Source organism: Trichechus manatus, unplaced genomic scaffold (assembly GCF_000243295.1).
Source record: "Trichechus manatus latirostris isolate Lorelei unplaced genomic scaffold, TriManLat1.0 scaffold00073, whole genome shotgun sequence".
In the NCBI taxonomy this organism is placed as follows: domain Eukaryota; kingdom Metazoa; phylum Chordata; class Mammalia; order Sirenia; family Trichechidae; genus Trichechus; species Trichechus manatus.
The window spans coordinates 1,306,577-1,321,948 of record NW_004444009.1 but is presented as its reverse complement, the minus strand read 5'-3'; the positions used below and the strand labels follow the sequence as shown (position 1 = coordinate 1,321,948).

The following is a 15,372-nucleotide window of genomic DNA, read 5'->3' as shown; positions in this document are numbered from 1 at the left end:
AATCTTAGCTGCTGTTATGATTATATCTTCTAAATTAAAAAAAATCGGGCAAATGGATGGTCTGAAAACATAAAAAAAATCCTCCATTTTCGTATCACGCCGATTTTTGCATAACGACCTGGTCTTTGGAATCTAGACATGTCAGTAAGTGAGGAGTGGGTGTAATTCTTTTGTGAGATAAATATATTTTCTCATTCTCTAACCTGACATTTTATCTTTGATGGTGTTTTTTTGAGGAGCAAAATTCTTAATTTGAATGACGTGGAGTAAAATTATCGATTTTGTAATTGACTTATTTCACTCAGCATAATGTCTTCAAGCTCCATCCATGTTGTAGCATGTATCAAGATTTCATTTCTCTCTCTGGATGAGTAGTATTCCATAGTATGTATGTGCCACATTTTGTTTCTGCATTCATCCATTGATAACTATTACAGTTTTTCCACCTTTTGGCTATTGTGATCTCACTTATATAAAAATACAAGAGCAGGTAAATGTATGGAGGCCAAAGTTAGTGGTTACCAAGGGTAGGAGGGAGGGGGAAAAGGGGTTATTGCTTATTGAGCACTAAGTTTTGGCTTTCAGAGATGGAAAAAATCATATTGCTTAAGGGTAAGGGTTGCACAGTCGATTAATGTAATTGATGTCAATAAGTTGTACACCTATAAATAGTTGAACTGGTAAATGTTGTGTGATAGATATATTTACAGCAACAACAACAAAAAGAGCAGTGCTGAAGCTGCTTATGTACAACCAAACACCTCATGGAATTTGTTTTCTTAGTTTGGAGGTTTAGGGTCATGGTTTCATGGGACATCCCAGTTAATTGACCTAATATCATGTTTAGTGCTTCTGTTCTGCCTCCTGGTTTGTTGTGTAGTGCCTGGGGTCTTAAAAGCCTGCAAGCAGCATTCCAAGTTACAACAGTTGGTCTGTATTCCCCTGGACCAACAAAGGAAGGAGAGTCAGGAATAGAAAGAGAAAATGGAATGTGTGGCTAATTGCCTCCACAAACAACTGTCTCTTTGCCATGAAACCAGAAGAACTGGATGGTGCTAGGCTACCATTACTGAACATTTTAATCAAAGATTCTATAGAAGAATCCAGATCAAAAGGGGGAAGATGCAGAACAGAAATCAAATTCTCAAGGAACCCAAACTTTCTGGAGCCATTAGGACTGGGAGAACTGCTGAAACTATTGCCCTGAAATAATCTTTAAACTTTAAACCAAAAATATCCCCTGAAGTCTTCTTTAAACCAAACAATAGTTTAGCTTAATTAGTAAAGAATGTCTGCTTTGAGATACTGCTTTTTTAAGAACTACCTATATGAGAACAAATTGACAACAGCAACTTGAAAGATTAGATATGAAACTTAAGATACAGTGAGTTTATGTTAATGGGGAAGAAACAATTCAAAAAAAGAAGGTAAAACAACCTACAGACTGGGAAAAAAATTTGGCTACTATAAATCCAGTCAGCATCTAATCTCTAAAATCTATAAGATACTGCAAAACCTCAACAACAGAAAGACAAATAACCCAAATAAAAAATGGGCAAAGGGTATGAACAGGCACTTCACCAAAGAAGACATTCAGGCACTAACAGACATGTGAAGAAATGTTCACTATCATTAGCCATTAAAGAAATGCAAACCAAAACTGCTATGAGATACCATCTCACCCCAACAAGGCTAGCATTAATCCAAAAAACACAAAATAATAAATGCTGGAGAGGTTGTGGAGAGACTGTTGGTGGGAATGTAAAATGGTACAACCACTTTGGAAATTGATTTGGCGCTTCCTTAAAATGCTAGAAATAGAAGTACCATACAATCCAGCAATTCCACTCTTTGCAATATGTCCTAGAGAAATAAGAGCCGTCAAATGAACAGATATATGCACACCTATGTTCATTGCAGCACTGTTCACAATAGTAAAAAGATAGAAACAACCTAGGGGTCAATCAATGGACTAATGGATAAACAAATTATGGTATATTCGCACAGTGGAATACTACACAACAATAAAGAACAATGACAAAGCCATGAAACATAACATAGAGGAATCTGAAAGGCATTATGCTGAGTGAATTTAGTCAGTCACAAAAGGACAAATATTGCATAAGACCAATATTATAAGAACTCAAAAAAAGGTTTAAACACAGAAGAAAACATTCTTTGATGGTTATGAGGGTGGGGAGGGAGGGAGAGAGTTATTCACTAACTAGATAGTAGACAAGAACTATCTCAGGTGAACGGAAGGACAGCACACACTACAGGGGAAATCAGCACAACTGGACTAAACCAAACCTAAGAAGTTTCCTGAATATAACCAAACACTTCGAGGGACGTAAGTGTCTGGGGACTATGGTTTCAGGGTACATCTAGGTCAACTGGCATAACAAAGTTTATTAAGAAACTGTTCTGCATCCTACTTTGGTAGGTGGTGTATGGGATCTTAAAAGCTGGTGAGAGGCTATCTAAGATGCATCATTTGGTCCCAACTCACCTGGAGTAAAGGAGAATGAAGAACACCAAAGACATAAGGAAAGTAGTAGCCCAAGAGACAGAAAGGGCCACATAAACCAGAGACTCCATCAGTCTGGGACTAGAAGAACTAGATGGTGCCCGGCTACCACCAATGACTGCCCTGACAGAGAACACAACAGAGAGTCCCTGATGGAGCAAGAAAAAGGTGGTGTGGAGAACTTAAATTCTACTAAAAAGATGAGATTTAATGATCTGACTGATACGAGAGGAACCCCAGAAAGCATGGACCCTGGACTCTCTGTCAACTCAGAACTAAAACAATTCCCAAGGCTAACTCTTCAGACAAAGAATAAACTGGACTATGGGACATAAAATTATATTTGTGAAGAGTGTGCTTCTTAGCTCAAGTAGATACATGAGACTAAATGGGCAGCTTCTGTCCAGAGATGAGATGAGAAGGCAGAGAGGGTCAGGAGCTGGTTGAATGGACATGGGAAATCAGGGGTAGAAAGGAGGAGAGTGCCGTCACAGTATAGGGAGAGCAGTTAGGGTCACATAACAATGTATGTATAAATTTTTGTATGAGAGACTAACTTGAATTGTAAACTTTCACTGAAAGTACAACAATAAATATTTATTGAATGTCAAAAAATAAAATAAAACAGAGTAAGAATGGTTGCACAACCTGAAGAATGTAATCAAGGTCACTGAATTGTACATGTAGAAATTGTTTAATTGGTGTATGTTCTTCTGTAGATATTCTCATCAATAACAACATAAAGTAAAATGAACTTAAAAAAAAGATTATCAATTTTGTCCCTTAAGTAACTTGGAAGTCAAGATTCTTTTCTTCCATACATGTATTCCGTTGCTCCACTCTGTTTATTTAGAAGTTTTTGTTTACCCCATTGAATGACCTTGACAGCTTTGCTGAAAATCAGTATGCCAGATATATGTGGGTTTATTTCTGAGATCTGTTTTTTTTTCCACTGATCCATTTGTCTTTCTTTACAATAGTGCTACACTATCTTTATGCTTATTCTTTAAATGTTGAAGTGTGAGTCCTCCAACTTTACTTTTCTTCTTCAAGATTGTCTTTACTAGTCTTGATCTTTTGAATTTCCATATAAATTTTAGAATCAGCTTGTAATTTCTTCAGAAAGGATGGCTAAAATTTTGTTGACATCGCATTGAATCTATAGGATTATTTTGGTCTTTAATTTCTCTCATCAGTGTTTTGAATGTTACAATGGAGAAATGTTGCAATTTATTAACCTAATTATTTATTACAACTTATTTTGTTAAATTTATTCCTATATACTTAATGATTATTAAAACTATTGTGAATGGTATAAATTACATTTCTAATGTTTGTTGATTATAGGAATACAATTGATAATTTGTATATTGACCTTACTTCCTGAGATTTTGTTAAATATTACTTTGTTAATTCCTTTCAGTTTTCTAAACATACACAATCATTACTTCTATGATAAAGGCGGATTGACATTTTCCTTTCACACATTTATGCCTTTTATTTATTTTTCTTTCCTTATTGCACTAGTTAGAATCTCTAGTAAAATTTTGAATATAATGGTGAGAATGGACATCCATGTTTTGTTCTATGTGTTACACGGAAAGTGTCACCATTAAGTATGATGTTAGCAATAGGTTTTTTTTAGATACAGTTTACCAAATTGAAAAAGTTCCCACTTTTTCCGAGTTAGTTGAATTTTTTTTTATTATTATTATGAATGGGTGTTGATTTTACCAAATGCTTTTTATGCATTTTTTTAACTGTTTACATGTTTTTTCTCCATTATTTTACTTTATTAATGTGAGGATGACAACGATTAATTTTTTAACTTAAAAAAATTTATTGTGGTAAAATATATATAACAAAAATTTGCCATTTTAACTATTTTTAAGAGTACAACTCAGTGACATTAATTACATTCGTCATGTGGTTCACCCATTATAACTATCAATTTCCAAAAGTTTTTCATCAGCCAAAAAAGAAATGCAGTACTTCTTAATGAATAACTTCCCATTACCCCTTCCCCCAGGCCCTGGTAACCACTAATAAACTTTGGTTTCTATGCATTTGCCTATTCTAGATTTTTCAAATCAGTGGGATCATACAATATTTGTCCTTTTGTGTCTGACTTGTTTCACTCAGCATAATGTTTTCAAGGTTCATCCATGTTGTAGCATATATCAGAACTTCATTTCTCTTTATGGCTGAGTAATAGTCAGTTGTATGTATATACTACATTTTGTTTATGCATTCATCTGTTAATGGACACTTGGGTTATTTTTACCTTTTGATCACTGTGAATAATATTTCAATGAACTTTGGTGTCCAAGTATCTGTTTGAGTTCTTCTTTCAAGTTTTTTGGTTATATACGCAGAAGTAGAATTCCTGAGTGATATGGTAACTCTATGTTTAACTTTTTTAGAAACTGCCAGACTGTTATCTACAGTGGCTGTACCATTTTATATCCCCACCAGCAATGCATGAAGGTTTCAATTTTTCCACATCCTTACCAACACTTGTTATTTTCCATTTTTCTGATAATAGCCATCCTAGTGGGTGTGAAGTGGTATCTCTTTGTGGTTTTGATTTACATTTCCCTAATTACTAACGATGTTGAGCATCTTTTCATGTGCGCATTGGCCATTGTGCATTTCCGTTGGAAAAATGTCTATTCAAGCTCTTTGACCATTCTCTAATTGGGTTGTTTGTCTTTTTGCTGTTGAGCTATAGTTCTTTATGTATTCTGGATATTAGACCCTTATTAAGTATATGATTACCAAATATTTTCTCCCAACCAGTAGGTTGTCTCAGTGATTCATTTTTAAATGTTAAAACAACCTTGCATTCCTAGAATAAATTACAATTGTTCATGGGGTACTATCATTTTTAACCATCTCTTGATTTGATGCACTAGTATGTTGTTCAGGATTTCAGTGTCCATTTTCATAAGGAATATTAGTTTGTAATTTTCTTCTCTTGTAACAGCCTTATCACATTTTGGTATCAGAATTGCGGTGGCATTATCAAACATGGTGGAGAGTATTCCCTCTTTTTCTGTTCCCTGAGGGATTTTTGTAATATTGTATTTTATCTTCTTAAAATGTTTGGTAGACTTCACCAGTGAAACTATCTGGGCCTGTACTTACTTTGTGGAAAAAAAGTTATTAATTACAAATTAAATTTCTTTTAACGAATATAGGACTATCCAAATTCCTATTTCTTCTTATATCAATTTCTTAAGTTTTGGAAAGTTGTGTTTTTCAAGAAATTTGTCCATTTAGTCTAAATTGTCAAATTTATTGGAATAAAGTTGTTTCTAATATTTTCTTATGATCTGTTTAATGTTTGTAGGATCTGACGTTGTATCCCCTTTGCCATTCTTAATTTTGGTAAATTGTATTTTCTCTTTTATTTCCCTAATCAGTCTTGCTAGAGGTGTCTCAACCTTGTTAAACTTCTGAAAGAATCGATTTTTGGCTTTGTGGATTTCCTATTACAATCTGTTTTCTATTTTATTGACTTCAGGTCTTTCTTATTTTTTCCTTCGTTTTTGTTTTGGTTTGATTTTATCCTCTATTTCAAACCAATAAATTAGAAATAATTCTAAGGGTGGAAGCCTAGATCATTGATTTTAAACTTTTTTCTTTTCTAATATAGACATTAAAAGCTATAAATTTCCATCTGAGCACTGCTTTAGTTGCACCCCAAAATTTTTGATGTGCTGTGTTTTCATTGTTATTTCATTCAAAATATTGTCTGTTTTCCTTATGACTTTGTTGACCCATAGGTTTTGTAGAAATGCTTGCTCAATTTCAATATATTTGGGTATTTTTCAGATATCTTTTTGTTGTTAATTATTAATTCAAATCCATTATGGTCAGGTAACATACTCTAAATTATTTCAATCCTTTTACATTTATTGAGGCTTGCTTTGTAGTCAAACATATGATTTATTTTAACTAGAACATTTATTCTGTAATTATCAGTTGTAATGTTCTATAAATGTCAGTTATGTCAAGCTGATTATTTGTGTTGTTTAAATATTCTATATCCATACTGAATTTTTGTCTGCATATTTTATCACTTTTAATAAGAAAGCAGTATTAAAAATCTCCAACTATGATTGTGAACCTGTCTAATTTTTATTTTGTCGATTTTTGTTTGATATATTTTGAAGTACATTTATTAGATACTTTTACACATTTATAATTATTATGTCTTCTTGATCAATTGACTCTATTTATTATTATGAAATGTTCCTTCTTATTTGGGTAATATTCTCTATCTTAAAGCCTACATCTCAACTTTTTTATGTTTAGTGTTACATGATGTATTTGTCCCCATCCTTTCGTGTTGAACATATCCAAGATCTTATATGTAATATGTTTCTCTTTTTTTATTGTGTTTAGGTGAAAATTTACAGCTCAAGTTAATTTCTCATACAAAAATGTATACACATATTGTTATGTGACGTTAGTTGCAATCCCTATAATGTGACAGCACACTCCCCATTTCCACCCTGGGTTTCCAGCTCCTGTCCTTTCCTGCCTTCTCATCCTGCCTCTGTAATATGTTTCTCGAAGAGAGAATATAATTGGATCATTTTAAAATCCTGTCTGACAATCTCTGTCTTTATATTGGAGTGTTTACTTCATTTACATTTTCTGGTATTACTGATATGATTGAGTTAGGTCTAATATTTTGCTATTTGTTTTCCATTTGTCCCATATGACTTTCATGCCTTCTTTTGAATTAAGTTTTTTTAAATTATTATTATTATTCCGTGTAATCTCTTCTATCAAATTTTGGATATACCCTTTTGTTGTTTTAGTGGTCACTCTATGTGTTGTATTATACTTTGTTTACTTAATAGTCTATCTTGAATTAATATTTCTCTTCTTACTGCACAATGCAAGAACATTATAAAATATTTTTCCATTTATTCTACTTCTGACCCCTTGTGCTGCTATTGTTATATATTTCACTGCTATCTATCTTATAAGCCCTCTAATACATTTTTATTATTTTTGCTTTGAACAGTTAGTAGTTTTTAAAATAGAAAGTAACATGTTAAAATTTCCAACATGTAAAGTTTTCTACTGTAAAGATCAAAAAATCATAATTTGGTGTATTACAGATTGAACTGTGTCCCCCAAAAATGTGCAGCAACTTCGCTAGGCCATGATTCCCAGTATTGTGGTTGTCCTCCATTTTGTGAGCTGATGTGATTATCTTATGTATTGTAAATTATAACCTTCATGATGTTAATAAGGCAGGATTAGAGGCAGTTATGTTAATGAGGCAGGACTCAATCTACAGGATTAGGCTGTATCTTGAGCCAGTCTCTTTTGACATATAAAAGAGAGAATCAAGCAGAAAAGACAGGGACCTCAGTACTACCAAAGAAGAGGAGCCGGGGTCCCTGCACTGAGAAACTCCTAGACCAGAAATTGATGACAAGGAGCTTTCCCCCAGAGCAGACAGAGAGAGTAAGCCTTCTCCTAGAGCTGGCACCCTGAATTTAGACTTCTAGCCTCCTAAACAGTGTGAGAATAAACCTCCGTTTGTTAAAGCCGTCCACTTGTGTATTTTTTATAGCAGCACTAGATAACTAAAGCAGGATGATAACCAGAGTTCAAGAGAGAAACACAAGGAAGATAAATTGGGCATAATTAGGCAAAATGGAAAAAAAAGTTAGACTAGATTTTCTCACAGGAAATAAAGTGAATTCCAGAATCATTTCAATAATATAGATTCATTCTTTCAAGACATATTTATTGAGCATGTACTGTATGCCAGTCACTGTCTTAGATCTTAGGAATGAAGAGTGAACAAAACTGAGATGGGCTTGTGGAGCTTACACTACAAACAGACTCAAATAGAGAAACAAATTCATGCCAGATGTAGCATAAGTGCTCCAAAGAAAAGTAAAGCTGGAAAACAGGATACACAGTGATGGGACTGCCATTTTAGATAGAATTGTCAGGGACAGTATCCCTGAGGAGAAAACACTTCAGAGAAAATTTCAATGAAAATAGGAAATGGACCGTGCAAATATCTGGGTAAAATTGTTCCTGACTGAGGAAATAGTAAGTACAAGCCCCAAAGATGGTGTCTTAGTTATCTAGTGCAGCTATAATAGAAATACCACAAGAAGATGGCTTTAACAAACAGAAATTTAGCCTAGGAAGCTAGAAATCTGAATTCAAGTCACCAGCTCCAGGAGAAGGCTTTCTCTCTCTGTTGGCTGTGGGGGAAGGTCCTGGTCAACAATCTTCCCTAAGGTCTAGGAGTTTCTAAGCACAGGGATCCCAGGTCCAAACGATGCACTCTGCTCCTGACTCTTCTTTCTTGGTAGTATGAGATCCCTCCCCTATTTGCTCCCTTCTCTCTTTTATATCTCAAAAGAGATTGACTCAAGATACAACCTAATCCTATAGATTGTATCTTGCCTCATTAACATAACTACCTCGAATCCTGCCTCTTTAAGATCATAGAGGTTAGCATTTACAACACATAGGATAATTACATCAGATCATAAAATGGAGGACAACCACACAATACTGGAAATCATGGCCTAGCCAAGTTGACATATATTTTTAGGAGACACAATTTAATCCATAACAGGTTGGAAAGTGTTTGTTGTAGTTTAAAAAGAGAAAGCAGCCCCGTGTAACTCGAGCTGGGTGAGCAAAGAGGAAGAATGGTGGGAACTAACATCAGAGAGGTAGTTAGAGGTCAGATTCCATAAGCTTTGTAGGCCAAAGAAAGACCTTTGAATTCTATTCTGGGTAAGATGGGAAACCATTGAAAGATTTTGAGCATGACAGTGGCATGATTTAGTTTACATTATAAAAACTCTGGCTGCTGCTGTGAGGAAACAGACTAAATGGGGGCAGAGGTAGAAGGAAATGGAACACAGATAGGAGGCTATTGCAAATGGCTACTTGGACTGATCTATCAGTGGTGAAGGTGGTGAAAGTAGTCATATTTGTATATATTTGTAAGGTAGTGTCAAAGAATATATTTTATCTTGAAAGATTTTTGACTGGATTAAAAATTATAGAATAGCTACAGTTGATTGAGCACCTATTATGCTCCAGGCACATTGCTTATATTATCCATGTTACTATTCCTAGGAACCATGAAATAAGTACTGTTTATATCATAATGCAATGAGCAAACTGAGGTGTACATCCAACATTATTTGGCATGGCCATTATTTGAGAGTATCCATTTAGGGTACTGTCTCTAAATTCTCAGTATGATATTTTTCCTCATTGCTTTGTAGCTGTGACACCATTTGAGATGAATAATCAAACAGATGTCATGGAATTAATCTTCTTGGGATTTTCCAACCACCCCAATCTACAGGGGCTGTTCTTCCTGGTCATTTACCTGACAACTCTCCTGGGGAACATGCTCATAATAATGGCCATCAGGGTCAGTCCTGCCCTTCAAACTTCTATGTATTATTTTCTCAGTAATCTCAGCTTCTTGGACATCTGCTACACATCCACTACCATCCCAGTCATGCTAGTGAACGTCTTCCTGGAGAAAAAGACCATCTCGTATGAAGGTTGCCTTTCCCAGATGTTCTTCCTCGTGACCTGTGCTGGCACTGAGGGTGTCTTATTTGCTACTATGGCTTATGACCGCTATGGAGCCATCTGCCACACTCTTCAATATGCAGTCCTCATGAGCGTGAAGGTCTGTGTGTGTTTGGTGACTGGATCCTGGCTATGTGAGCTGGTGATTTTTCTGACACACACACAACAGGCAGCCACACTCACTCTGTGTGGGTCCAACCAGATCAGCCACTTCCTCTATGACATCCCACTGCTCCTGAACCTCTCCTGCTCAGACACCTCCATCGGTGAGTCTGTGCTCCATGCAGCCAGTGCCACCATTGGTCTGAGCTCCTGCCTGTTTACTGCAGTGTCCTACATACTCATCATCTCTGCCATCCTGAGGATTCCCTCTGCTCAAGGCAGAAGTAAGGCCTTCTCTACTTGTGCTTCCCACCTCACTGTGGTGGTGATCTTATTTGGAATGTCCAACTTCAACTATGACTGACCCAATGTAGGCTACAACCTGGAAATAGACATCCTGGTCTCTGTGCTCTTCTGTGTTATGACCTCCATGTTGAACCCCATCATCTATAGCCTGAGAAACAAGGAGGTCAAAGGGGCCCTGAAGAAGCTGGCTGGAGAACATGTATTCTCCAGTAAGATCAGTGATTAGATCAATGTTTTTCATTCTGGGGAATGATTCTTATTTGGAGAAAAACGTGAGCATTCTGGCTGCAATTGTAACAGTGCAGTCTCTATATAGCATCTCTTGAGCACTGCAGTGCCCCATCCCACCATTGTGATCATATGTACAATTGTTCTCCGATCCACTGATATTTTAGAACACCTTTGGCACCCCAAAAAGAAGCTCCATATTCATTAGCAGACTTTCCCATATCCTCCTCACTCCCCAAACTCTCAGCCTTAGCAACCACTAGTCTGCTGTTTGTGACTATGGGTATGCCTATTCTTGATGCTTCATATAAATGGAATAATATAATACGTGGCCTTTTGTGACCGTCTTCTTTCACTTAGCATAATGTTTTTAAGGTCCATCCATGTTGTAGCATGTATCAATACTTCATTCCTTTTAATTGACGAATAATATTCTATTGTATTAATATACTACATTTATCCATTCATCAATTTGATAGACATTTGTTTTTTTTTTTTTTTCTTTCACTTTTAGGCTATATGAATAATGTTGCTGTGAATATTCATGTATGAGTTTTTGTGTGGACATATGTTTTTATTTCTCTTGGATATATTCCTAGGAGTGGAATTGCTAGATCATATGGTAACTCTGTGTTTAGTCTTTGAAAAACTGCCAGACTGTTTTCCAAAGCAGCTGGACCATTTCACATTACTAAGAGCAGTGTTTGAGGGATCTAATTGTTCCATATCTTCGTCAGTACTTGTTATTATCTGTCTTTCTTTATTAAAGCTTTTCTAGTAACTATGAAGTAGTATTTTGTGATTTTGGTTTGCATTTCCCAGATGGCTAATGATTCAAGTCCTTTTAATAAGCACCATTTCTGTGCTTCTCCTTCACATGTAGGGGAAAAAGAAAAAAGAAACACAAGTTGGTAATAGAATTTGTGAGCTTTGGAGGCTTAATTCTTGACACTTGTTGATGTTTTTGTCCTAGTTTTGGTGCTGTAAAATACTACATGATTTTCAAACCTACAGCCTTCTCTGCATCAGTGCTCAACAGAACTCTGTTCTGCCTCTTTCCCCTTCAGAACTGCAGAGCAAGCAGTGTCTTAACTAGGTCATGAGCAATGGCAGGACCAGAAATCAGGGGCTGCAGATGAAATGGAGAAAACTCCCAGTGCCTCATGGAATCCAACCAAATAAGTCACATTAACCCTTACCCATTCTCTCCCAAATGGAGAGGGGAAAGTCAGTTTCACAAGTTTCAGTCACCTGTAATTTCCTAATAGTAATCTAGCACTGAAATTCACCCACAAACGTCCTGAAAAAGATAGGAAGCTGATCACCTCACTGCATGCTCAGAAAAGACATTTGCCAAGAATTTAATGAGTCCAAGAGAGAATTAATTGCTCTTCATTTCTTCAGTTTCTGTTCAGGCTTTGCCCCTGAGTTGTGTTTGCACTCTGAGAAGTCCCAGAACAGCTGCTTAGAGAGAGGTTAGATGGATATTCCCATAAGGTCGGTCCAGAGGTGTTTATAAATGGCCATCTTAGAAAAATGAATTCATGGAGAGATCGAAGAAATATTTGAGACTTCTGCATTAGGCAATGAGTTGCTCTAGGCAGCTCCTGGAATGGCAGGTCCCCCTCAAGACCCATGGCAGTCAACAGCCTGTATTGGCAAGGAGTATCCCTTCCAGACCAGGCAGTAGTGTGGAAAGCAGCAAGCTCCACCACCATAGCCAGAAATCCAAGGCTTTTGGCAAGAGTCAGTGGTAAGTAGTTTGTTTATCATCACATTTGAGAAAAACTCTGCCCAGTGTCAAGAGATGTCTAACTCATAGGAGCATATTACAAAATAGTGTACAAATTTTTATTACAATTTCATAGCATGTATTTAGTGACATAGATTTAATTTCTTGTGTGTGTATATCAATTTATACAGTAGTACTCACAGAACCAGAGTGGAATTGACTTTAGAGATTATCTACTCTAAAACCTGAGGGGTGCCTGAATTCCTTGAGTGGAATATTTGTTTGTGGTAAATTATATGTATAGCAATGTATTAGTACTTCTCTAATTTTGACAAGCAGGAGAGAAAAGAATAATTTTCAGAAAGAAAGTACAAGATCCTATTTCCCCTATGTTACACTATAGTATGTCAATAGGTGCACAAACTGATTATTTAAATAAATATAAATAAATGTACATATTAACATTTATGTTTGGAAACATTTTTATTTGCTTAGGTGTAGGGCTCTCATCTTTATGGACAACACAATGGTGTTTGCAAAGTGTGCAGCAAGCAATTTATTAACCGTAATAAGGTCCTGAGTTTTGTGGATGATTTACTTCCCCCATCTCCCTTCTTTTAAAGAAATCTCATAGATTCAGGGTTATTCCTAAATAACTTCACTCTCTCTCATTTGCCTTTAGAGATTATTAATTGATTAGAAAAGAAAAACAAACAGGAGTTGCTGCTCTCTGGTTGGGATTGAGCAGATGTTGTCATGAGGTCTCCATTGAACACAACTCTTCTCATAGGGGAGGAGAATGCTAGGACCACCACAGGCCAAAGGGCCATGGGGCCATATTTAAGCCCCATGGGCTGTTATTTTTCTCAGATCAGTAAGATGTTTGCACAGGAACTGCTGGTGACAAATGTCCTCTTGAGTTCAGCTGCTTTGCCTCTTATCAACCTCCTCTTTCTCTGTGGACCTGACCATACTGCTGGATTTTGTGTTTTTCCCTGTTCCACTGGCTTCACCAGCTTGTTCGTGAGCAGTTGTTGTGCCTCAAACTGTGACTCTGTATTCACCTTCAACAGACAGGGAGATCAGATGGCATTGGGAGTATCAGGCTCCATGATGGCAGGTCAATGACAAGAGGCACCCTCTCTCAAGGAGAGGTCATTAGTTGAGGTCAGCCCTTCTCTCCACTGTGACACACACATTCATGAGAGGGGACTCTGTGGCCTCCCCCATGGCATAGGCAGAAGAGGGGTAAATTATATATAAAGAGCCAGACTTTTGTCAAACTTGAGTCTAAATACACTGGTTAAGAAATGCTGACCAATGTCATGTTTGTGGCAGAGACAGACCTTATGAAATCCATGACTGATAAAGGCCACAAATTCTCATGCTGGTGCTGACCAATGTACAATGGGTGGAAAAGTAAAGAGCCAATCATTCAACTCTTTTTATAAGCATAGTTGCAAGAAATTGGTTTGACTGATGTTACCATTCATTTTTGTTTGTTTCTACGTGAGATGATTTGACTGAATTCTCAGGAAATTTAAAATGTGTAGATATTTTCCCTATTTGGCCCTCTCTTTTTTTTTTTTTTAATTTCTTATTCCATACAATTTTTTTTGCAGGACATTGAAGTGGAAAGGTTATGGGCATCAGAGTCAGATGGACCTGACTTAAATTCCAGGCTCTGGTATTAGTAGGTGGGTAAACTTGACCATCAGTTTCCTCACTTGCAAACCCTAATAGAATACCTTCTGTCTAAGGTTGTTGTGATAGGTACATGAGATACATGAGTCGTGTGTGTAGAGTACGCAGCCCAGTGCCTGGAAAAGCATAAATACTCAATAAACAGTAGCTATTATTGTATTTGGGGCTATTGTACCTGACAATCACAATACATTTGGACAGAGCTATGCAGGGATGGAGAGGAAGCTGGAGTAGTTTGGTAAACTGTCTTCTTTTATTAGTCAATTGTATATGCATATAAACAAAGGACTGGAGGGACACGCACCAAACTCTTAATAATGGTGCTGGGCAGAGTGTGGTGTGAAGGTAAAGATATTCCATTTTCATTTCATGTACTTTGCCTTATGTGAAAACTTTCAGTGAGCATGTTCTACTTTTGAAATGAAAAATCCCGTTGTTATTTCATTTTAAAAACATAATGGCAGGATTTCTTATACATTTTTTGCAACTTCTTGCAAGTCTACAATTATTTCAAATTTAAAATATATAAATAACAAATAAGATACAGGATATATATTTATGATATAATATTGGTGCTAAGGAGGCTTTTGGTCATGTGTAATGTTTACCACTCAGGAATGCTAAAAGGGGATTTTCCCCAGGTAAGGGAAAAATAAAGAGTGCTTTGCAATATTGGGTCTGAACCGGCCATATGAAACATGAAATTTTCATGATCTTAGTAACGCCATACTTTCACGTGTGTAGTGACATCAGTAAAAAACCAAAAATCAACCCCTTGCCCTAGGTCGATTCCAACTCACAGCAATCCTATCGGACAGGGTAGAACTGCCCCGTAGGGTTTCCAAGACCGAAATATTTGCGGAAGCAGACTGCCATAGCTTTCTCTCGAGGAGTGCCTGGTGGGTTCGAACCGCTGACCTTTCGGTTAGCAGTCGAGCACTTTAACCACTGTGCCACTAGGGCTCCTCATGACATCGGTAGGACAATGGAATTTCAGGGCTAAAAAAAACTAAGAATCAACTTCACTTGAAACTTGAATCATTCCGCTTTGCAGGAGATGCAGCAATCTGGCCTTTGCTTTAAAATCTCGAGCGCTGCAAATTCATGATTCTCTCTATATTATAAAATGCTTGCTTATCTAGCCTAAATTCAGTCAGTGAAA

At 36.5% G+C, this 15,372-nt stretch overlaps 1 protein-coding gene across 1 annotated transcript in view; it reads left to right on the top strand.

The window, feature by feature from the left end:
• Window positions 1-10,804, top strand: part of LOC111821246 (olfactory receptor 1052-like) — a 29,042-nt gene extending 18,238 nt beyond the window's left edge. The window contains 1 exon segment of the mRNA XM_023734831.1: window positions 9,792-10,804. Within this exon segment, the coding sequence (XP_023590599.1) occupies window positions 9,792-10,772 (981 nt within the window). The 3' untranslated portion in view covers window positions 10,773-10,804.
• The last annotated feature ends 4,568 nt before the right edge of the window (window positions 10,805-15,372 follow it).